The following is a 24,891-nucleotide window of genomic DNA, read 5'->3' as shown; positions in this document are numbered from 1 at the left end:
CTGAGGCGTCCTCAAGCTACTTCTTAACTGCCAGGATACACCCTCTTCTTCTGGCTCTTACTGCTCAATGTTACAGTCTCACTGGAACACTATAAATGTATGGCCATCTGTCGTATTGGATGATGACATCACAACATCTTGTGTATGTTTTTTCTGTAGCTGAATGAGTCAATCTGTAAGGGGCAAGGTCACAAACACATGTCCTACAGAATGTGTAGGCACCCACTGAAGACCTGGCATGACACTTGGCCCTTTTTTCCAATCACTTTTTCACATCTGTTTTTTTCCTCAAAGTGTTTGCAACATTTATTGATAGTTGTTCTACATTCGGATCTGTCCTTGGCTCTGTCTTCAAAGTGACCAATATTTATGCCGCATGAGTTGAGATTCTGCTTAAGGGTGTCTTTGAAGTGTCTATATTGGCTGCTCTTCCTGCTCTTTCCAATTTCATGTAAGGATGAAAAGACTCTTTATCAGGAGTCTATCACCACCCATCCCAATAACATGACTTATCCATTTCTAAGCTTACATTATAAGTAAATGTGAAAACAAAGTATATCCTAGTCAATGATGGGACAAATACAAACAATGATTCATAGTGAGTATTGGTATACTTAGCCTTACATAACAATAATACTATCCCAGTACTTTGCAGTCCTCTAGTACCATCTGAGGGCCTTTCAGTACTTCACAAACATTAACGAATAAACTTTACAGCACCCATTAAGGTAGACAGGTAAGCAGGCATTATTAATACCATTTCACAGATAAACAGAGTAACCTGAAGTATAGTACAAAGGAGTAGAGGCCTAAATTTTTGCTAACATTGAGTATCCATCCTGTGACATCTCTGGTGTAACTTTCAGAGGCAGGGAATAAAACAGGGTCACTCACAGAGAGTGGTTCCCAAGCATAGCAGCTGCTGAGCCCAGCACAGGAGATCCAAGGCATCACCACTAAGGCCGGTGAAATCATCCCTGCTGCAGTTGCTGGCCCCACCAAGTCTGCGCCACATTCAGCCCCTGTTTTCCAGTCTGGCCCATAGAGGTGCAGTGTCATTTTCCATTCCTGAGCTTCCCTGTAGAGGAAGGAGCAAGCAATGTTGCTCTGTCCCAGGCAATGGTACGCAATGGATATATGGCTGTGAGGCCATTGTTCAGAGGTGTTTAGCAACCATTGACTTCAATTGGAGTTGTGACTATGCTCAGCTCCTCTAAAAGTCAGGCCCTAGCTGTCCCAAACAGGGCACACATTACTGGATTACTAGGCCTAACGCTAGAAGTCTGAAAATCTCTCCCATTTTTCAAGAATATCTGAAACAGAAATTCAGTATCTAGCAGGTTGGGGTTTTTTTATGATAAATTCAACAGTTCAGTTAAATATGGTTCTATCTTCTTTTATTTGTTGGAAGTAGATGTTTGACCTCAATTGTACACAAAAGAATAAGAGTCAAATGATGCCCTGGCCAAACATAACCTACTGCAGGGCACCATGAGAATGGATTAAATAGTCTCTGGGTTGAAGACTATGGTTAATAACTTTGCTCCTCTGGCACAATGTGTAAATATCTGCAAGGGGAAGAGTAAGGAAAATGAGTTTAGAGCTACAGGAATGAAGGACAAATACTACCATCAAGACATCCATCAATAAGAATGACCTAAAAAGCTGTGCTGTGAGGCCTAAGATGCTATTTCCTACATCTGTTAGCTTATTAGTTCTGCTGTGTTAATAGTACCTAAAAGACAACCCTCCCTCCCCTCATCTGCCCACCTTCACCCCACTATGACCTGTTCCTAAAGGAAACAGGTTTTTTCTGTCTCAACAAATTTTTTATTGTGCATGCAACTATACATCTGGGCAAAACATGTGCTTAAAAGTGGGCAGATGTGAATTGTTTCCTTAAAATTGCACAGCTGTGAAAGGTCCTTTTTCAGGCATTGTGTCATCTCTAACAGGTGGTGTAACATCCATCTTTCCCTCTTTTCCTCTTTAGTTTGCAACACAGAGCAACTAATCAAAGTCATTTTAAAAGCCGGTGCAATTCACCTACTTTGCTTTATGAAACAACGCTTAAGAAGGTCTCACAAATGGTCTATTAAAATCGGGGACATGAAGATTCCTGGACTCTTATTTGAATTAGCTTCCAAAAAAAACAAGGACAACCCAAGTTAGTTGAGGAGTTATTTAATTACCCTAAGTGCAAGGTTTGTCATTCCTGCCAGGAGCCAGTCACAGAGAGGTCCTAACCATGATTGCACTGAAGTCAATGAGAATCAATGGGAAAAGAAACTGACCATGATCACTGGCATTATCACATATCTCTTAAATACACACACAACATGGTACTTTCCAAGCTACAACCTTAGTATGGTTCCAACTATCGGTCCATACAGGATGCTTAAAAAGTTTCACTGAGCATTAGATTCTCTTTTAGAAAGTTACACCAACAGCCATAATAAGGTATGTGTTCACTCAGGTTCAGTGGGCTCCTGTCCTCGTACAGCTTGCAGAGGGATGAGTATGAGGTTTTATATCCCTTCCAAACCTCTTTTTCAGCATTAATTGTTACAACTCTGGCTATTCTTCTTATCCCTACAAACGCCCCATACCCTCTTTGAATCTCCCTTAGCTGTTGGCTTCAACAACATTCAGTGGCAATAAGTTCCACAGTGTAATTATGTAAAGTCTCAGCTGAATTCTCTGATCCAAATTTTACTTTCTCACAGCAATATAAACTGGGAGTACGTCACACTTATGCCAGTGTAACTGAAAAAAGAACAGTCCCCTTTATTTCCATAACCAACTGAATCCAAAGCTCAAATCTGAATATTGCCAAACACTGGGGCTTTTTCAATCCAGATCCAAATTTGAACTTTCCCAAGATTTAGATTGCTCAGATTCAATCTATTTTAGAGACAGGTTCAAGCTGTGAATTGGCATCCCAGTCCACATCCAACTCCGCAGTTTGAGTTCAGGCCCATCTCTACGCTCACTACAAGTACACCTCTACCTCGATATAACACTGTCCTCGGGAGCCAAAAAATCTTACCGCATTATAGGTGAAACCGCGTTATATCGAACTTGATTTGATCCGCTGCAGCGTGCAGCCCCCCCCTCCCCCCCGGAGCGCTACTTTACCGCGTTATATCCAAATTTGTGTTATATCGGGTGGTGTTATAACGGGGTAGAGGTGTATCTGTTTCTAATCAACACTTCCAATAGCATTTGAATGGTTCAACATTATATCCTTGATTACTGCTTTCTGCTTATCCCAGTAAATACACATCTATTTCTGTACATACAGAACTGCCATGGAAATCCATTTGTTTTTCTCCACTGCCTTTTCATTATCAGGGTTTAATTAGAAGCCCTCTACTTGCATTAACTGAGAATACTTTTGCTGAAAAGGAATTAATTTGTTCTCTCCATACATGCCTAATAACCAAAAAACTCAATAGTGCTAAACCACAGACCCTACAACAAACAATAAGGGTCTGATCCCAGATGCCTCACACTTCCATTGAACTCCGTGGGAGTCTGCCTTGCAACAGGGTAGAGGGGTCTGGCCCTGAGAAGATAAAAATGTCAGTTAAAGCAGCACCTGACCTGGTGTTAAAGTAAAGCTGTGACTGGTCAGGGGCGGAGGAAAGCACATACTTGGATGAAGGTTTCATTAGAGTTTGACAAAAGCCATACAGTACCTTTGTAGCCAGACGACACTCCATCACCCTAATATTGTAATGAGAAGTTGCTGCTTTATTCATTTTGACACAACTGTTAGCAATAACAAAAGCTGCTCCACTTGGAAGTCTCACATCAGTTGCCCTCAGAGGACTGAACTCTATCAGCTTGGCCTGTTAAAAGAAAAATGAATGGTCAGTTTTAATTTACTAGCAACCAGCAATGGAGTTGGCTCAATAAATCAAATGCATTTACCTTTGCAAACTTTTTTTCCTCTCAAGAACCCACAGATGGTTAACCAAGGAAATTGACATGAAACAGTGAGAAAAGCTATTTAGCCCCAATGGTCAAGTTACAAGAAAACCTGAAGCCTCTTCCTGGGAGCTGGAATTTATGGCTTCTCCATTAAATGTCCTTGTGTTTTCAGAGTTTCACAGAACCTATTTGTAGGCAACACTTTTCAAAATAACTTCATTTTAAGAAGATGCCAGATGGCATTTGGGAAACTGAAATCCAGCTGGGGTGGGAGTGGCCACACCAGAGCATGGGGGTAGTAAGAACTGAACCCTAAATGTGAGAGCGGGGCCCAAACACAGCCTTGTATCTGAACACCCCACAGCCACCATTCCAGGGTGTTCTAAGTCTTGATCCAGGTCTAGCCCCAGTAATTACAAAGTATATATTTAATCAGTGGGCTACATTTCAGTAAAACACCCAGACTGCTCTCCCTGAGGGAGCCTGCAATGCAAATCAAAGGACTAGAAAAGCAGGCAGCCAGCTCATTTTGATGCAGCACATTCAGGCTCCAATCCTACAGTGTGTTGTGTGGCAGAGAGCTTTTGTACCTGCAGGGCTCCCATCAGAACCAGCCATCTGCCCATGCATTGCAGGATCAGGGTGATGTACAAAATGACTCTCCTAAAAACTAGAAGGCTTCAGACACTTTTTGTTGCTTCTGTAGACTGAGCTTGCGGTGCACACCAGGGGCTTCTTGCCTTCCTCCATTACAGCCCACAAGGTCCCCATGTGCCACCCTCCCATCCCCCTCTAGTTCAGGTACTTCCTGCAACACTCCACATCCCTCCTGCCAGGGGCGCTGTGTGTACCCCATTCCCCTCTGTTTCCATACCAGGATTCCCCAGTATCCCCCTCATGCCTAGGGTTCTGTGTGCACCCCACTCCACCCTCCCACCATGGCAGGGGGTCTGTTTCCCCTCCCCATCCCCATTTCTCTTGTGACTGTTTCTGTTTTAGCCTACCAGTGTTTCAAAATCCCTTTCTTACAGGATACAGGTGCTCATGCTTCCCAACTGGGGATGCGGGACACTAATGACACACAGACCACGTGACTAGGTATCAGGGAGACAGTGTCACATCCTAGCTGTCACCAAAAGCAGTAGGGTTCTGCCCACTGATGCCTAGAACAATCCCTGAAATTTTGGAACTGACTGGCTCTGGGTTGAAAAGTTATTGCCTTGCAGACAGACAGAGAAATGCCAGCGAGTAGAGTGTAGGGCCTCGTTTCACTCAGCCAATTATTGCGTCACTTTCCCTAGCAACAGAACTGGAATAAAATATTTCCCTGTCTCATAGGCCTGTGGTGAGGTATAAAATGGGTACAGCATTTTGTGCCCTTTGGGTGAACTGGGCTATAAATCCCAGTAACTAAATCCTGCAGGCTGTGATGTCATGAAGAGATTAAAAGCACACCTAGCTCTTACTTTTCACTGGGGTAGGTGGTATATTGCACACTTTGTCAGGGATCTGCTCAGAGCAGACTGCAGCTCTATAGAACACAGACCTGTTACTGGTTTTGGCACCCTGCATTTACTGCATGGGTCCATGAACAGCGATGGTGCTAACCAAACAACAGGTGGCCACATGCCAATTGGCTTCCAAGCCATGTATTTAGAGTCCCCATCATTGTCTTAACCCACTGGGGCTTAGCATTATTTTGCAAATATCAAGGGAGAGACTTGCTTCCCTTTAAATGCCCTCTCACTCTGCGTACATACCCCTTACGGTGCTCACCACTTTCGGAGTAAGAAAACCGTTACCCCTTTTGAACCATATAAAACATTTCCACTTAGAGAAAGCCAAGGTGACTGTATGTCAAGAAAATGTGTAACTTCTTTCAGCACTGCTGCAGCTGCACAGGTGCTACCAAAAGTATAAGCTGTTGTGTAGATTGGACATAGGCCCAGAAAAGTGGCAATGTTTGGGCTGTCAGAATGCACTCATGGTGGACTTGAGAATATCCAATGTATTCAAAGGATGAGCACATTTTGCATATAAGTGGCAAATAAGAGAAAACGCCATGATATGGAGCTAAGCCCCTATTACATGCTGTGGAGAGATACAGTCACCAAGTGAAATGTTAAGCATTTTACAACGGATGGCCAATGTAAAGGTTTCTCATGAATGGCTACTTTCATTTCAATAAACATATTTTTGTGAGTTTTAGGTTTGATGGCCCAAAGCCACACGCACCTTTTTAGACAGTAGGCAGATCCCACTGGAAACGGTATTTTTGCAGCACTTGTGTATAGCTCAGCAGGTCATGTACGGCAGTGCCCATTCATCGGTTTCTCATGCTTAAGAAAGATACCTTCAACACCCTAATCAAACACTAGCATTTTATGAAAACAAAGTCTGAAAAATTTGTGTAATTCCTCATTGCAGTTATGAGCAGGGATTTGAAGCAATCAAATTTTTGAATTGCTCCGCTCTGGCTCCGCTCCAGCTCCAGGCATAAAACCTACTGGTCTGTGCTCTGGCTCCAGGCTCTGCTCCAAAGCCCTGGTTATGAGCGAATCTGGCAGCTTTACTAGGACGGGTCTGTCACTAGAAGTTCCAGTAAAGAATTCTTGTGATAACTAGGGGACACCAGCCATTTAGACTTCATAATGTAGGAATTACTCGAGGTTCAGTGGTGCATCAGCTGACCAATAGCAAGTCTATTACTCCTCTTTCACATCCCTTCCTCTCCCATACAGCCTTTCTAGTCTCTTTCATCTCTCACTCTCATCTTCTTAGTCCTACAAGCCTCTCGTGTTCTGAAGAGTGGTATTTCTTATACAGTGAGGCTCATATATACTCACATCTTCATTCGTGCATAATCCGTGCCTGTACTGTTTTGCCCAGCTATTGGTTCCCTGTATCTTTAATACGAACAGTTGTAATGTGTTGCTAGTTTACACTAAAAGAGCCACGTACAGTTCCTTCTTCTGCAAGGAATGATATGGACTGGTCCATGCCTCCTCCCTCCGTGCCAATGTACCGTTCACTCTTGGTGCAAATTTCTGCAAGTTCCACCTAAGGAAACATTGGAAGTAAAGTTTGAGTAAAGAAAAAGGATGCAGCACATACATTGCTTACATTGACAGACTGCAGAGGACAGTGAGATACTTCTGAGATCACCCTTCCCGACACATTCCTTACCAATAGACTAAGCTTTGGATGCCATGCAAGTCTGACTCTAAGATGGTATCACCATATAGTCTTTCTCCTTTTGCTCTGAACCATACCAGGCTCTCCCTGACTCCACTATAGCCACTGGCAGTGGATGCTTATCAGAGTCTCCATTCTAGCACCACTCCTCCTTAAATTCCCTCCCCCAACCCTCATTCCACTTCCACACCTGTGTCTGAAATTGTGCTTCAGTATTGACTGAATACAAAGTATGCTCCCTGGTAACTTATGTTATCCAGGTAATTCACCTTACTGCTTGTAATGTGTCGGTTTCATAACTAGAAGTTACTGATTGAAGCTGAACTCATGAGATTTATGACTTTGCAGAGTTTCCCCAATTAGAGACCTGATCCTCCAGTGCTCACATAGGCAAAACTCCAAATAATATCAGTGGGACTTCAGCCTTAGTAAAGAATGCATGATCAGGTCCCTACAATAAATCATCTGGGGTCTGGCTCTGACATTCTAACATTAAGACTGCCTTACTTGGCAAGTCGCATCACTGCCCATCTCAGAGGCACAGTTCCTTTTGGGCGCTGGGCATGTGACAATGCCACAATCTAGCCCTTAGAGATGTATGATGATCTTGTTTTACAAACCAAAAACGAACAAATGGTTAAAGGGCCAAATTCTGCCCTTGAATGTGTGTGTGGCTCCCACTGAAGTCAATGGAAGCACTGTGTATGAATCCAATCCCAAATATCGGCCCAGTGGACTTTGGTCAGCTGTGTGTAGTAGTTCCATGACTGTTCAGGGGCCTGTTAATGTCTTAACTTTCTTAAAGTAAGTAAATAAATATGGGATTTGGGCCTTCCCAGTGCCAGTCTGTCAGTGGCTCCTCTCCATTCCCTAGGGAACATGCGTTCCACTCTCTGACATGACACCCTAATCTAGAATTTCTATAACCTGTAAACACCAGAGTGTTTGTGTGGGGCTTCATCAATGTCTTAGCGGTTTTTGACACCTACAGATGAAATGGTTCATGTTATCACTGCTGTAAAAGACACTTCACAGCAAAGACATTAAAGCCAGTCCCTAAGGAGCCTCGGAGAATGCTCTAAGAACATTTTATAACGATGGGTAAAGGGGAAAGCAGGCGTGGCTGTACCAGCTCATCCCATCAAGCACAGGGTAGTCAGCATCATATGCACAACAGGGAAGAAAGGAAAAGAAAAAAGAATGTAGCAAAGCAGCAGCATGATCTTCAAACCAGGAGCAAAGTCAGATTCAGATCCCACAGCAGGGACCTGAAACAAGATAACCACCAGAGTAGGGACATTAACCAGCTGTACCACACAACTGTAAAAGGTAGCAGATAAAGGCAGTAAATCACCACACATTGAGGGAGGTATGTGTGCCTGCCTGCTCCTTCACTCAATTTACATAAAGCCACTGGAAACACAAAGCTGTAAAGTGTGTGCTCAGAGCTATGCCATCAGACTGAGTGCCTTGCAAATGCACTAAAGGTTGATTTACTTGGCCCATAGTGCTACTTATGTAAAACGCTCAATAAACTTCAGGTTGATAAGGAGCTGTCAAAAAACCATTACCAAACTACTCTAAAACTGAGCAGATAGGAGCCCTTTGAGGCAAACATCAAGGAGAGTTCAGATTGTCCTCACAGCACCATATTGGTGCCACAGTGTAAACAGACCCACTTACACCAATCTAAAGACAAAGGGGTCTGCTTTCCTATGGATGCACAGGATCTTATAGGGGTAATTGATCACTAATGGGAATCAGACAGCTAAATCCCCTGCACAGCAAATAGAAAATGGCCAGGCCACAAGCAAAGTTTTAACTGTTGTCCCTTCATACATTTGAAAGATGAACAACAAATAGGGATTGTGCCTCCTTTGCTTCTTGATGAAGTATAAAAACAAAAAGGCCACACACACAGAGGTGTTCCTTGTTGCTTAATTTTTTTTTTAACCTTAAATGTATATCAGGAATGTCAAGCCTTAAGCGAAGTCCATGTTCTCTCTCCCCCGCACCACCACCACCAAAAATAAGAAATAATTTGTGAACGAACCCTTACCATGTAACAGTCCACCCAACATTAACGATGCGCCTTTTCCTCTTAAAATAAACAATGAAGTATTTGCATAGTAAAAAAGACACACCCACACTGGCATACACAGGCCGCACGCACACACACAATGCAGCTTGTAGGTGCTCCCTCTCCTCTGCAGCTGGAACAGTCCATATATTCAAACTCCCATCACCAGGGTGAGCCACACCGCTATACTGCTCCCTCCCTCCTCCTCTCCCAAAGCAGTGATACCTCCTCACTTGTTTTTGTAGCTACTTGTAAGGAATACTGGACTGGGGTCCGAGCAATGCATCAGCTGGACAGCATTGGAAATCTCTCCAGAGTTTAGATGCATGCAACCATCCCATTTGAAAATCTGATGTATGTGTAAGATCTGTTTGTGCCCTGAAATATCCAGGTTTGGATTTGCGCACACATGTTTCTAATAATGTAGCCTAAAATGCAGCTCTTGAGGTGCTCGTGCTGTATATTTTGCTCTCAGGCATGGAAGCCAGAGAAATGATTGTTTCATTTGCAGATTTTGGGAGGAAGCATAGAAAAACTCAGACTGGACAATTCTCCCTTTGCTTTGGATACAAGTCATATCGCCCTCTGCACAGATCCTCTACCAGTCAACTTTGTGAGCCTAAAGGTTGTTTACACTTTAAAAAAAGGGAGGGGGGAGGCTTGCTGCTGTGGAATGTTAACAATTAGCACATTGCCACCCCCGTCCCTTCATCTGTTCTAGTGATCCACGCCTCGCTAAGCACTGGTTCTTGCTTTGCCCCAGCCTGCCAGCTGTCCAGCTGTGTGTGCTGGGCACACAGCACTGCTGGAGCCTTGAGCAACCTTTTTTTTCTTTTTTAAACTCAGCAAAGAATGGCAGGACCACCAAGTAGGACCTGGCAGGGGTTGAAGAACTCTCTCCAAAAGACAGCCCCAGGCATCCCTGAAAGACTCGGTTCCTAATTTAAACAGGTTCAAGCCTACACAGACTGGCCTTCTACTAGTAGTAGCAGAGGGATAGGACCGGAGCGGGTGAAGTAGTCGTTTGTGCAAAAAATCAGTTTTTACTCACTATTGAAGCAACCAGCCAAACATTTGCTTTTTGGTAAAACAAAACTCAGGGAAGTGGGACTGTAATCCTGGAAGCTGAAGCAGAGATATGGAGACGCCGAGAGCCATGGCGTGCGGAGGTTTTATATTTAGAAAAGGAGAATGGTCTTGTGACTGAAACAGTGAGCTTAGAGCCCAGGTCTCTAGCTCTATACACCTCTACCTCGATATAACGCGACCCGACATAACATGAATTCGGATATAACGCGGTAAAGCAGCGCTCTAGGAGGCGGGGCTGCGCACTCCGGCAGATCAAAGCATGTTCGATATAACGCGGTTTCACCTATAACGCAATAAGATTTTTTGGCTCCTGAGGACAGTGTTATATCGGGGTAGAGGTATATTTGACTTCTTGTCTGATCCAGAGTGAGAACTCTATCTCAGGTGTCAGAATGCATTACAATTTGCAAAATTCTTTGAGATCCTCAGATGGGAGATGCTATAGAAATGGAAACTATTATTATTAAAAACAGGCAAGCTGGGGAAAATTAGGATCTCAGAGATAAGAGGGCTTCTAAAAATAACAGTTCTGCAGGGGTGAAAAAGCCAGATGTGTGACTCACAGAAAATCTTCTTGCCCATGCATGAGGACACAGTGCCACTTAGGTTTAGCCAGCCACTCCTGGCATCCTAGGTAGAAGCTGAGGGCCTAGGCAGCCACCCAGTTTGCCTATAGCTTGAGCAGCCGCTGGCCCTTCCTTTTCTCTCCCATGGGTTCATCACTTCTCAGTCAAACCACAATACATGAATGGTTCCCACACATTCAAGACCCACAACTGTTAGCATAGGTCCCATCCCCAAATTATGTATCTAATAAATGGCATTTTTGTCATACACTACATCTTCAAAGAACTTCACAAACATTAACTACTCAATTCTCACAGCACCCCTGTACGGCAGAAATTATTCCTCATTTACAGACAAGGAAACTGAGGCAAAGATGTTTGTGACTGGTCATATAAATCAGTCCCAGAAGTGGAACTAAAACTTTAACATTTGTGATTCCCTCCCACCGCTGTGCTCCTTCTTCTCAGCAATGCTGCCTAAACTAACTGTTTCTGGAGCAGGTTTAAAGCTTTTCCGATGTGATGGTAATATACGTAACACAAAAAGACATAGAAAAATACTAACATCAGTGCACAAAAGGACCAGGAAAACTGCTTTAAAATCCCAGAAGAAAAAATGACTTCATGTACCATGTGAATGTGAACGTTCCCTGCCTAATTCTTTTGAAATCCACACATTCTCACAACCCTCTCACTTCTCCAGTACTGGCCAAAAAAGGGAAGAATTCTAGCCCCACTACCCCACTCAGATGTGGTAAGTGTGGTAATGTGGCTAGAATATGAAATAATATTGCTAACACAACATGTGAGTCTTAAGAGGGACACAGAATCCCATTTGCAGGCTACCAGGTGTAGTAAATTAGCAAAGTGGGCCATTTAACTGAGCAGTAAAAATGACCAAAATACTTCAAAAAATAGTTTTCTGGATCTGAGCCTTCCAAGAGAAAAAACAGGAGAAAAATGTTCCTGAGTACTGTGAGTAGCTAAGAACTTATCGGTTAGTAAAGACCTGGGTCAGAATTCATTTTCCCTAGATGACCCTAGAGGTAATTTCACTGTATCTTCTATCATTTTTATTTCACATGACCTCAAATGACCTACATCAGCTATATGATAATCTGCATAGGTTCATGATAACTCACCCACAAGCCCAGCTCAAAACAATCAAGTGATCTATTACACTCCAGAATGCACTCGGCAGAATACACAGCACAATGCAATGCTGTGCTATATCTTGGCTGTTTAGCGTAATAGCCATTTGATAATTAATCATTTAGGGTCAAATCCTGCAGTTCTTACTCAGGTGACAGCTGGGGAGTCAGAAGCCCTGGCTGGACCGTGGAAGGGGAATATAGGTGCAACTGCCCTGAACTGTAATATTGTGAGTAGTGGATCTGCCACCATTCAGCTCTATTGGCCAAAGCTTCCATGCACGTACTATAGCCCTTTAGTACTATAGATGTAGTAGTGACTGCAGTAATGTCCTATATCATGAGAGAGGAGAGACCTATCTGGAGGACTGGTGCTTAAGTTTGTTTTTATTTTGTCCGTGGTTATCCCTTATGTCTTTAGGTACGTTCACGTCATCTGATCCTGACCCCAGAGCAGGCCTCCTCGGATTCCTTTCTTCCTCTTATTTCTCCCAACATCTCCTCGCCTACCTGCCACCACCATGAATTGCTGGCACCTCTCCTCCTCCTGCCCCCAGAGACTGAGCATGTCATTCTCAGGAAACGACTAAACTCCACCACCAATCTGGTAAGCAGGTGCCTCAAATATCATAGCTTTCCAACTCCTGCCTCACAGACAAACACAATCAGGACATTAGTATCTCTTGGCCAGTTCACATGGCAAATTGGCAGTGCTTAACTTGGGGGATGTTTAGCATCAAGGAGTTATACAAGATACTATGTTTAGCATTTTTTTTCTGTTTATGCAATAAAAAGAAAATATAACTACATTTAGTCAGAATGTGCCTAATTAAAACAGAACAAAACAACATTATCAGGAACAGAATCGCAGCACACAAAATTCATTGTTACCTAATGTTGCACAGGAGAAATCCTATCATTTGGAAACATGCAAGAAGTAATAAAAATTGTAAGCAAGCTGCTGTTTCTCAAGCACTTTAAAACGAAAAGTCTGTTTTTTTCAGATACCAGTAGTTGGCAAATTCGGGAAAAGGCTAAACTGGGGCACACACATCTACCCACCTCTCAGAAAATTCTGTTTCTTCCCCCCTCCTCATTCTAAATTCTGATCAGTATTTATCCATCACCAGGAGGCAATGCTTACTCATTTGTAGGGCGGATAACTTGTTCACATGTGCAGACCAGGACTAGTCTTTGATCTGAAGGAGAGTTTCAAAAAATACCTGTTTTTTGTTTGAAACAGTTTAAAGTTCTTCCTGATAAGGAGTAAGTCAAATTCTGGGTTACAAAGAAAGAAATTTCTACCACTAAAAAACTGTTTCATCTTTAAGCCACAGTATTTCCTATCCAATATAGATAGCATGAAGAAGTCTACCCTAAGAAATTATATCAATGGAGTTTGTTAGACACAGTTTAGTCTAACAAAGTTGCGGTGGGAGGAAAGTGAGATAGTTGAAGTATTTTCTGCTGTTTTTAGGTGGAAAGGTTTTTTGAAATTACTCACAAAAGGACTGGTCAATTTTCCACCTAAATTGTTTTTATGGAAAACGAGTTTTGACTAAATGAATTTTTTTCACTAAAAGTGTTTGCTTTCTGCAGAAAGTCTCAACTTTTTGTTGAAAAACTGAACACCCAAAAAGTTTTTGGTTTTCAGCTAAAAATCTTTGATTTTCATTTTTGTTCAGTGAAAAGTTGAAGGGGGAGGGTGGACAACTTGTCTCATAAGCTCCAAGCATAGAATCATAGACTAGGGTTGGAAGAGACCATCCTCAGGAGGTCATCTAGTCCAACCCCCCGCTCAAAGCAGGACCAACCCCAACTAAATCATTCCAGCCAGGGCTTTGTTCAAGACGGGCTTTAAAAACCTCTAAGGATGGAGATTCCACCACTTCCCTAGGTAACCCATTCCAGTGTGTCACCACCCTCCTAGTGAAATAGTTTTTCCTAATATGCAACTTATACCTCCCACACTGCAACTTGACACAATTGCTCTTTTTCTATCATCTTCCACCACTGAGAACAGCCGAGCTCCGGCCTCTTTAGAACCCCCCTTCAGTTGAATGCTGTTACCAAATCCCCCCTCACTCTTCTCTTCTGCAGACTAAATAAGCCCAGTTCCCTCAGCCTCTCCTCATAAGTCATGTGCCCCAGCCCCTTGATCATTTTCGTTGCCCGCTGCTGGACTCTCCAATTTGTCCACATCCTTTCTGTAGTGGGGGGCCCAAAACCGGACACAATACTTTAGATGTTGCCTCACCAGTACTGAACAGAGGGTAATAATCACTTCCCTCGATTTGCTGGCAACGCTCCTACTAATGCAGCCCAATATGACTGTTAAGGTCATCTTCCTAGCCTGTCATTCTGACTGCATCACCCCTATTCTTTCACTGCATCAAACACAGACACAACCCAGTTTTGTTTCCTCTTTGTTTTTCAGACACTCACCTTTTTAAGGTATGACATTTTGTTACACCATTTCCCACTAGAGCCTATTTCATTGGGAGTTTACTAATCACTAATTTAGTTTCTTTAATCTCCGTTGGGTCCATGTGGTGATAATGACAATAGACAATGAATTATAATGGAAACAGAAGATGATCCACTTTATATGACTTTTCCTCACAAATAGACAGTCAATTGCTAAGGAAGCGTGTGAGTGAGAAGTCCAGATAAGGAAGCTTGAACTGTAATAGTCCACCTGCTCAAACAGAGCTTAAGGGCCAACTACTCAGATTTTCATCCTGTGCATGGGTTGGGACAGGGTGTAAATTGGGACAGAAGGTGGCCCTTTGCATCGAAACATTTTGCATCAAAACTGTCAGTTTCAATATATTACATACCAGTGACCAATCCCTTTCAACCTCACATAAACCTTTAAAGAATTAAACTCATGTAAGATAGAACCCCTTAAAAGAGTAGGATAATTAGTGAGTGGGAGACAGGAAAATATTTGTTAGTAAAACAAATTTAGTGTTGCTTGGTTTTGTTTTGGAAAAGCACACAGTTCATTACCCCTAAACTAGATATATACAAATCTAGAACGACTACAAACAAAATGAACTGACTTTATCTATACAATGATGCTATAAATTTACATTCACTTGAGTTATTTTATGTAAGACATCTCAGGCAAGGTCAGTACATCAGGTTTTGCAAATAAAAGACTGCAGGAAAAGTGACAATGTAACATTTAAGCTCTATAACAAAAATTCAGTTTCCTTTCTGCCTGAAAGGTAATTACTTGTGAGGGAAGCCCCTATTATCAACAGCCGTGTAATAGTGTGCTACAGCCTTTAAACATTTTCACTGTCGGTGCTCTAAGAGCTCTTTTCATCATATAACTTCTGGGAAATGAAGGTATCTATGTGTATGCATGATCAAAAAATTATAGAATCAGGAGATGCAAAAAGCCTATTAGTCCACCTAGTCTATCCCTCAGCCAATGCAGGAATGTTTCCTAATTTACATTTACCAATGTGTTGTCCAGTTTCATTTTATATGTCACAAGCAGTGTGGCTTTCAGCCCTTGCTTGTACAATAAAGTGTGGAAGATTTAGCGCCTGAGGAAAAACCCGCTGCAGATTTTTCATTTCTTCAATGGGGTTTGGATCAGGTCTTCAGCTCATAGTACTGAAAACTATAAAGCTACAGATATAGATGACTACTTTATATGTATAGCAGCATATAAAAGCAGCATGACATGATGATTATTCTACATCACTAAAGACATAGTTTAAGCCAACATAAATATTCATAGTCTTTCAATCTCAGACACTGAGTATATGATCCAATAGCATCTGGGGAGAAAAGGCCTGTTGTTAAATTATATTTTGTGTATAAAATAACCTAATACTTAGAGACTAATGAAGGTTACCATCTGCTTACAGTCTGCATGCTAAATTCCAATTACCTGAATTTCACATATGTTTTGCAAGGTAATGATACTTATTTTCATCAGAAGCAAAAAAATAGTTGTCAGATATTATCTGGATGTCATCATAACCACAGTAATTTTACTTGACATCGTCTGTCCTTTAACATACTTAAATGGTGGATTTCCAGTCTGATTTATGAGAGATTATGGCCTTTGATTACCACACAAGCTGCTCCAAGACCTCTGCTTCCATTTCATTTGAATAAACACAGTCAACCCTAACAACTTGTTAATAGCGCTGGAATTTTTTTTTCTGTAGTGAGAAGGAGGCCTGGAATCTTTGATAGTGCTTTATAACAACAACATCTTAAAATATAAAGTCTACATGTGTATTTATAGATAAGCAACTTTGTTTTCAATCACCTTAATTTGACAGATACTTTTAAAATAGAAAGGAAAAGGAAAAAACTCCCTGTAGTAATGTTATAAAATAATCTAAATTTAACCATTGCACGTATCATTCTATAACTTCAAGTCACCTTATAGACATTCATCCTCATAAAAACTCTGGTAAGGTAGTTGACTGTTACCCTATTTTACAGGTAGGGAAATTGAGGCCAGAGGGCAGGTGGCTAAAGGCACAATTCTGAGACGATTCCTCAATGCACAAGGGTTTCAGAATCAGGGTGGGATCTTCAAAAGACATTGGCATTAGCCTAACTCTTCTCCCATTGAAGGCAATGGAAGTTCTACCACTGACTTCAGTGGGAGTAGAAAAGGCTAATGCTGAATGCTTTTGAAAATTCCACCGCTAAATTCTGAGGGTGAAAATCATCCGGGTGCGAACGGTCAGCACAAAGCCCCCAGCATGCTAAAGCCCAGCTTTAGCGGTGGCACTGAGGACCTCCGGTTGTATAGATACACTGCAGAAACGTTTTGATTTTGTTTACACTGGTTTGCGTACTAGTCCTGTGGGCAACATACTTATGTTTATTTTTGTGTGGTCTAAAGCCTCCGAAGCTTTTGCACTCCATTAAATATGACATGGTGAGCTGTGCAGTAGAGGACGGAGATCCTTGGAGCACATATTCCCAGAAGCCTTGACCAGAAATAGAAGCTGTTCTATTTCTCTAGATGTGATTGGCTCTGTAAACTTTGGATATTGTTTGTTTCCTTGTTTCTCGGTCTAATTTGAACTCCTGCTGGGCTGTTTGGGACCAAAGAGTCAAAGCTATTCTATCACTTTATGTATCCTGAGGCCTGCACAGCTGGGAATTTTGCACATGCTCAGCCTGTGTGCTTTTCTCTTTTTCTTAAAAAAAAAACAACCAGTAGACTATCATATCATTTACAGTACACAGTGTAAACCAACCACAAAACTTAATTTGGTTTCTCTATCCTTCATTTCATATTTCTCTTTCCTCTTTATTAAGGGCACTGGCATGAAACAGACCTTTTGCTTTTTAAGCATTTATCTACTCCTGCTACTTACCACATAAGACTTTCTGTGAAATTACAATTAATCACTGTGAAAATTATCCCAAGGTGTCATACCCAAAATTCTGGTTGGTCTGCATATCTGAAATAAATCCTTAACAAATGCTAGCAGTGCCAGCTCAAAAACCCAGTATTTTCTCTTCTGAAATAAATTACGATCCTGTTCCAAAACCCATCAAAGTCAATGGAAAGAGTCCGATGGGTTTCAGCATGTTCTGGATCAGGCCCTGTGTTGTGTATAACTCAGCTGAAAAAATGACAGAAAACATTGCTTTTCTGTCTAAAGTTTCCAGAATTAGTTCACAAAGATCGACAAAGAGTCCTGTGGCACCTTATAGACTAACAGACGTATTGGAGCATGAGCTTTCGTGGGTGAATACCCACTTCGTCAGACGCAGTTATCTAGTTATCAGAGGCAAGATTAGAAAAGCAAAGGCACAAAATGAACTCAAACTAGCTATGGGAATAAAGGGAAACAAGAAGACTTTTTATCAATACATTAGAAGCAAGAGGAAGACTAAGGACAGGGTAGGCCCACTGCTCAATGAGGAGGGGGAAACAGTAACGGGAGACTTGGAAATGGCAGAGATGCTTAATGACTTCTTTGTTTCAGTCTTCACTGAGAAGTCTGAAGGAATGTCTAGTATAGTGAATGCTTACGGGAAGAGGGTAGGTTTAGAAGAGAAAATAAGAAAAGAGCACGTAAAAAATCACTTAGAAAAGTTAGATGCCTGCAAGTCACCAGGGCCTGATGAAATGCATCCTAGAATACTCAAGGAGTTAATAGAAGAGGTATCTGAGCCTCTAGCTATTATCTTTGGGAAATCATGGGAGATGGGGGAGATTCCAGAAGACTGGAAGGGGACAAATATAGTGCCCATCTATAAAAAGGGAAATAAAAACAACCCAGGAAACTACAGACCAGTTAGTTTAACTTCTGTGCCAGGGAAGATAATGGAGCAGGTAATCAAAGAAATCATCTGCAAACACTTGGAAGGTGGTAAGGTGATAGGGAATAGCCAGCATGGATTTGTAAAGAACAAATCGTGTCAAACTAATCTGATAGCGTTCTTTGATAGGATAACGAGCCTTGTGGATAAGGGAGAAGTGGTGGATGTGATATACCTAGACTTTAGTAAGGCATTTGATACAGTCTCGCATGATATTCTTATAGATAAACTAGGAAAGTACAATTTAGATGGGGCTACTATAAGGTGGGTGCATAATTGGCTGGATAACTGTACTCAGGGAGTAGTTGTTAATGGCTCCCAATCCTGCTGGAAAGGTATAACAAGTGGGGTTCCGCAGGGGTCTGTTTTGGGACCGGTTCTGTTCAATATCTTCATCAACGATTTAGATGTTGGCATAGAAAGTACGCTTATTAAGTTTGCGGACGATACCAAACTGGGAGGGATTGCAACTGCTTTGGAGGACAGGGTCAAAATTCAAAATGATCTGGACAAATTGGAGAAATGGTCTGAGGTAAACAGGATGAAGTTCAATAAAGATAAATGCAAAGTGCTCCACCTAGGAAGGAATAATCAGTTTCACACATACAGAATGGGAAGAGACTGTCTAGGAAGGAGTATGGCAGAAAGAGATCTAGGGGTCATAGTGGACCACAAGCTTAATATGAGTCAACAGTGTGATACTGTTGCAAAAAAAGCAAACATGATTCTGGGATGCATTAACAGGTGTGTTGTAAACAAGACACGAGAAGTCATTCTTCCGCTTTACTCTGCGCTGGTTAGGCCTCAACTGGAGTATTGTGTCCAGTTCTGGGCACCGCATTTCAAAAAAGATGTGGAGAAATTGGAAAGGGTCCAGAGAAGAGCAGCAAGAATGATTAAAGGTCTTGAGAACATGACCTATGAAGGAAGGCTGAAGGAATTGGGTTTGTTTAGTTTGGAAAAGAGAAGACTGAGAGGGGACATGATAGCAGTTTTCAGGTATCTAAAAGGGTGTCATCAGGAGGAGGGAGAAAACTTGTTCACCTTAGCCTCCAATGATAGAACAAGAAGCAATGGGCTTAAACTGCAGCAAGGGAGGTTTAGGTTGGACATTAGGAAAAAGTTCCTAACTGTCAGGGTAGTTAAACACTGGAATAGATTGCCTAGGGAAGTTGTGGAATCTCCATCTCTGGAGATATTTAAGAGTAGGTTAGATAAATGTCTATTAGGGATGGTCTAGACAGTATTTGGTCCTGCCATGAGGGCAGCGGACTGGACTCGATGACCTCTCGAGGTCCCTTCCAGTCCTAGAGTCTATGAGTCTATGAGGTGTATGCATGATCAAAAAATCATAGAATCAGGAGATGTAAAAATCCTATTAGTCCACCTAGTCTATCCCTCAGCCAGTGCAGGAATATTTCCTAATTTACATTTACCAATGTGTTGTCCAGTTTCATTTTATGTGTCACAAGCAGTGTGGCTTTCAGCACTCAATTGCATGATAAAGTGTGGAAGATGCATCTGATGAAGTGGGTATTTACCCACAAAAGCTTATGATCCAATACTTCTGTTAGTCTATAAGGTGCCACAGGACTTTTTGTCACGTTTTACAGATCCAGAGTAACACGGCTACCCCTCTGATACTTCACAAAGATCCTGATCCTACAGCCCTTACTCAAACAGGGTGAAATTGACCTTGTTCAGAAGACCACCACAAGGCCTATGAACCACTTAAATCCCAAGTAAACACTAGACTTAAGCTTTTTTAGGCCTTGTGGTGGCTTTCTGTACAGGGGTATGTTTATTCCACATGTAAGTCCTGCTGAAGTCATATTGATGGATCAGAATGGATTTAGACCAACGGATGGTACTTTCTCTTCTATGTACAACAGACTATTTTAAGTGACTCTTTTAAGTGAAAAGTGACTCTTAAAACAGCATCCTGCAACTCCATTTTTACTGTCTCTCAGTGATAGCCATAAACACAGAACACACTCTCCTCCACCCCCTCCAGATGAAATGGTTAGGTAGACACTTTTCACACTAAAACCACATTTAAAGCCATGTGTCCTCTGAATTTCCTTTTTAATTAAAACACCATTCACGTATCTGAAACACTGGATCCAAGACTAAAATAATGCATTTAAAATAAATAAAAACACAACACTTTGTGCTACCTGTGCCATTCACCTGAGCTGTAAAAATGATGTTCTATCAAATGCGCAAAGCTAATATCCCTATTTATCTTTTCCCAGTGTACTGCACTGCAAAAGGGGGGAACACTGGCCTTCACAAACTGATTCGTCTCTTTCCATCATTATTTCTAATGGCCTAGATTTTCAAAAGTGCCTAGTGATTTAAAGCGCTTCTGTTTTTGGGTGCCTAACTTGAGACAGCAAAAAGGGGCCTGGTTTTAGGAAAGTGCAGAGCACTCACCCAAAAATCACTTTTTTTTAAATGTAGGCCAACACTTTTATAAAACATTGAATTTAAAATATAAAATATAAAACCATCCATTCTCAATGTTGATATGCAAAAAGCAAAATATTAAGACCTTCGTTGTATATAAATCTAGATTAACATTTTCATTTAAACTGAAATAATGATCCCTGATTCAATATTCTAAGGACTTATTCAATTAGCAGAGTATTGAACCAAAAAAAGCTAGAAGATATAAACCAGTCTAAAAACAACATATCTTTGTGCCAAGATAAACACATTGAGTTAATTCACAAGTCAAAACTGCTACATTATAAATTTTGATTTGAAGGTCCCTTTCATTGTTATAGTATGCCTCTTGACTAACACCACTCAAAATTAATGCAGTTAGTGATTGATTCAAAGCCAACCGTGATAAATAGAAAAACTCACTGACTTCAATAGGGCTTTGGATCACTTCCTTAGTCAGCATATGGACCCAAGCTCATATAAGAATTTGGCATCAAGACCTTTTGGGTAACCTCCCTGCCCCAATAACTGAAACAAAAACACAACATAAAAAACCTGAAGCTAAGTCCTAAGGTCCAGATCCTCAAAAGTATTTAGGCACCTAACTCACCACAGCACAAAGCATAGGCGCTGACTCCATGGGTGCTTCGGAGCTGGAGCACCCATGGGGAAAAATTAGTGTGTGCTCTGCACCCACCGGCAGCCAATCTCCCCTCCCACCCCACCCCATCTCCTCCTCCTCCCTACCTGAGCACACTGTGTCCCTGCTCCTCTGCCTACCTCCCAGCGCTTCCCACTGTTTGGTGGCATTAGCAAGCTACGGGGGAAGGGGGAAGAGCGGGACCGTGGTGCGCTCAGGGGAGGAGGGAGGGATTTGGGGAAGGGGTTGCAATATTGGCAGGGACGGTGCGGAGTGGGGGCTGGGACTTTGGGGAAAGGGTTGCAAGGGGGTGGGGAAGGGGTGGGAAGAGGCAGGCCAGGGGTGGGGCCTATCATAACCTTAGTCCCAGATTTGGACCTTAGCGTCCAAAATATGGGGGTTAGCATGAAAACCTCCAAGCTTAGTTACCAGCTTGGACCTGGTACCTGCTGCCACCACCCAAAAAATTAGAGTGTTTTGGGGCACTCTGGTCCCCCTGAAAAACCTTCCCTGGGGACCCCAAGACCCAAATCCCTTGAGTCTCACAACAAAGGGAAATAATCCTTTTTCCCTTCCCCCCTCTCTGTTCCCAGTCCTGGAAACAAAAAGTACTTTCCTATTCCCCCAGAGGGAATGCAAAATCAGGCTAGCAAATCCAACACACAGATCTCCCCGATTTCTTCCTCCCACCAATTCCCTGGTGAGTACAGACTCAATTTCCCTGAAGTAAAGAAAAACTTCAACCGGTCTTAAAAGAAAGCTTTATATAAAAAGAAAGAAAAATACATACAAATGGTCTCTCTGTATTAAGATGATACAATACAGGGTCAATTGCTTAAAAGAATATTGAATAAACAGCCTTATTCAAAAAGAATACAAATCAAAGCACTCCAGCACTTATATTCATGCAAATACCAAAGAAAAGAAACCATAGAACTTACTATCTGATCTCTTTGTCCTTACACTTAGAAACAGAAGACTAGAAAGTAGAAACTACTTCTCCAAAGCTCAGAGAAAGCAGGCAGACAGACAAAAGACTCAGACACTAAATTCCCTCCACCCAAAGTTGAAAAAATCCGGTTTCCTGATTGGTCCTCTGGTCAGGTGCTTCAGGTGAAAGAGACATTAACCCTTAGCTATCTGTTTATGACACGCCCCCCAAATTGCAGACAGTGGGGAAGCTCACTGGCGGCGATTTCCTTCTAGAACTTGAAAATAAACAGATTAATACAACACATACACCTTTACATATACTCCTAAGTATATAACTAACAGACTTCTACATTTTAAGAACACTTTTTAACTACTGAATTCTGGGAAACTCTCACGGGAGAGTGCATCAGCTACTTTGTTAGAAGCTCCTGTGATGTGCTGAATCTCAAAATCAAAATCTTGGAGAGCTAAACTCCAACGAAAGAAGTTTCTTGTTGTTCCCCTTGGCAGTATGAAGCCACTTTAGCGCAGCATGGTCAGTTTGTAGTTGGAACCGCCGTCCCCAAACATATGGGCGTAGCTTTTCCAGGGCGTACACAATGGCATAGCATTCCTTTTCACTGACTGACCAGTGACTTTCCCTCTCAGACAGTTTCTTGCTGAGAAACACGACAGGATGGAAGTTGTGATCTGTTGCTTTCTGCATGAGCACTGCTCCTATACCACGCTCAGATGCATCTGTGGTTACTAGGAATGGCTTGTCAAAGTCCGGGGCCCTGAGCACAGGGTCAGACATGAGCATCGCCTTAAGCTGGGTAAAGGCCTTTTGACACTCATCAGTCCACTTAACGGCATTTGGCTGGGTCTTTTTGGTCAGGTCAGTCAATGGGGCAGCGATTTGGCTGTAGTGTGGTACAAATCGCCTGTAGTATCCGGCCAAGCCTAAGAAGGATTGGACCTGCTTCTTTGACTTTGGGACAGGCCACTTTTGGATAGCATCCACCTTGGCCTGTAGGGGGTTTATGGTTCCTCGACCCACCTGGTGCCCCAGGTAAGTCACTCTGTTTTGGCCTGTTTGACACTTTTTGGCCTTAACAGTTAGTCCGGCCTGCCTGATGCGCTCAAAGACCTTTTCCAGGTGTAGTAGGTGTTCGGGCCAGGAGTCTGAAAAAATGGCCACATCATCGAGGTAGGCAACTGCAAATTCTCCCAGTCCAGCTAGTAGACCATCTACCAGCCTCTGGAAGGTGGCGGGTGCATTTCGAAGGCCGAAAGGAAGGACATTGAATTCATACACCCCCGCATGGGTGACGAATGCTGACCTCTCCTTGGCAGGTTCATCTAGCGGTACTTGCCAGTACCCCTTGGTTAAGTCTATTGTAGAGATGAACTGGGCACGTCCCAACTTTTCCAATAGCTCATCGGTGCGTGGCATTGGATAGTTGTCCGGACGAGTTACCGCATTTAGCTTACGGTAGTCCACGCAAAAGCGTATTTCCCCATCTGGTTTGGGTACTAGAACCACTGGAGATGCCCACGCACTGGTAGATGGGCGGATTATACCCATCTGTAGCATGTTCTGGATCTCCCGTTCTATAGCAGCTTGGGCATGAGGAGACACCCGGTAGGGTGGGGTTCTGATTGGGTGAGCATTACCTGTATCAATGGAGTGGTATGCCCGTTCAGTCCGTCCTGGGGTGGCTGAGAACAATGGGGCGAAGCTAGTGCACAGCTCCTTGATTTGTTGCCGCTGCAGACGTTCCAGGGTGGTTGAGAGGTTCACCTCTTCCACGCCACCGTCTTTTTTACCGTCGTAGTAGACACCGTCAGGCCACTCAGCATCATCTCCCTGGACTGTAAACTGACAAACCTGTAAGTCTCTGGAATAGAAAGGCTTGAGAGAATTAACATGGTACACTTTAGGCTTTAGTGAGGAATTGGGAAATGCTATGAGGTAGTTTACAGCTCCCAGGCGCTCTTGGACCGTGAATGGCCCTTCCCATGATGCTTCCATCTTATGGGCCTGTTGCGCCTTCAAGACCATAACCTGGTCTCCTACCTTGAAGGACCGATCTCTGGCATGTCTGTCATACCAGGCCTTTTGCTCTTCTTGAGCATCCTTTAGGTTCTCTCTAGCAAGGGCTAAAGAGTGTCGGAGGGTGCTTTGTAGGTTGCTTACAAAGTCCAGAATGTTAGTTCCTGGAGAAGGCGTAAACCCCTCCCATTGCTGCTTCACCAACTGTAATGGCCCCTTAACCTCGTGACCATACACAAGTTCAAATGGTGAAAACCCTAAACTGGGATGTGGTACAGCCCTGTAGGCAAACAGCAACTGCTGCAACACTAGGTCCCAATTATTGGAGAATTCGTTGATGAATTTTCGTATCATGGCCCCCAAAGTTCCATTGAACCTTTCCACCAGGCCGTTGGTTTGATGGTGGTACGGGGTGGCAACCAAGTGATTCACCCCATGAGTTTCCCACAGTTTTTCCATGGTCCCTGCCAGGAAATTAGACCCTGAATCTGTAAGGA

The 24,891-nt window shown here is 42.7% G+C and overlaps 2 protein-coding genes across 4 annotated transcripts in view; one reads left to right on the top strand and one right to left on the bottom strand.

Annotated features, from left to right (window-relative positions):
* Nucleotides 1–24,891, bottom strand: part of GALK2 (galactokinase 2) — a 77,143-nt gene that overhangs the window by 21,244 nt on the left and 31,008 nt on the right. For all 3 annotated transcript variants that reach the window (XM_050966644.1, XM_050966645.1, XM_050966646.1), the window contains 2 exons: nucleotides 6,898–6,996; nucleotides 3,702–3,854 (listed from right to left, as the gene is read on the bottom strand). In XM_050966644.1, coding sequence (XP_050822601.1) covers nucleotides 3,702–3,854; nucleotides 6,898–6,996 — 252 coding nt within the window. The remainder of the gene's footprint in view (nucleotides 1–3,701; nucleotides 3,855–6,897; nucleotides 6,997–24,891) is intronic.
* The window catches only part of FAM227B (family with sequence similarity 227 member B), a 226,893-nt gene that overhangs the window by 193,967 nt on the left and 8,035 nt on the right, over nucleotides 1–24,891 (top strand). The window contains exon 18 of the mRNA XM_050966686.1: nucleotides 12,439–12,624. Coding sequence (XP_050822643.1) covers nucleotides 12,439–12,542 — 104 coding nt within the window. The 3' untranslated portion in view covers nucleotides 12,543–12,624. The remainder of the gene's footprint in view (nucleotides 1–12,438; nucleotides 12,625–24,891) is intronic.

Source organism: Gopherus flavomarginatus, chromosome 9 (assembly GCF_025201925.1).
Source record: "Gopherus flavomarginatus isolate rGopFla2 chromosome 9, rGopFla2.mat.asm, whole genome shotgun sequence".
NCBI lineage: Eukaryota > Metazoa > Chordata > Testudines > Testudinidae > Gopherus > Gopherus flavomarginatus.
The sequence above is the reverse complement of the archived record's forward strand: the minus strand, read 5'-3'. Positions and strand labels throughout refer to the sequence as shown.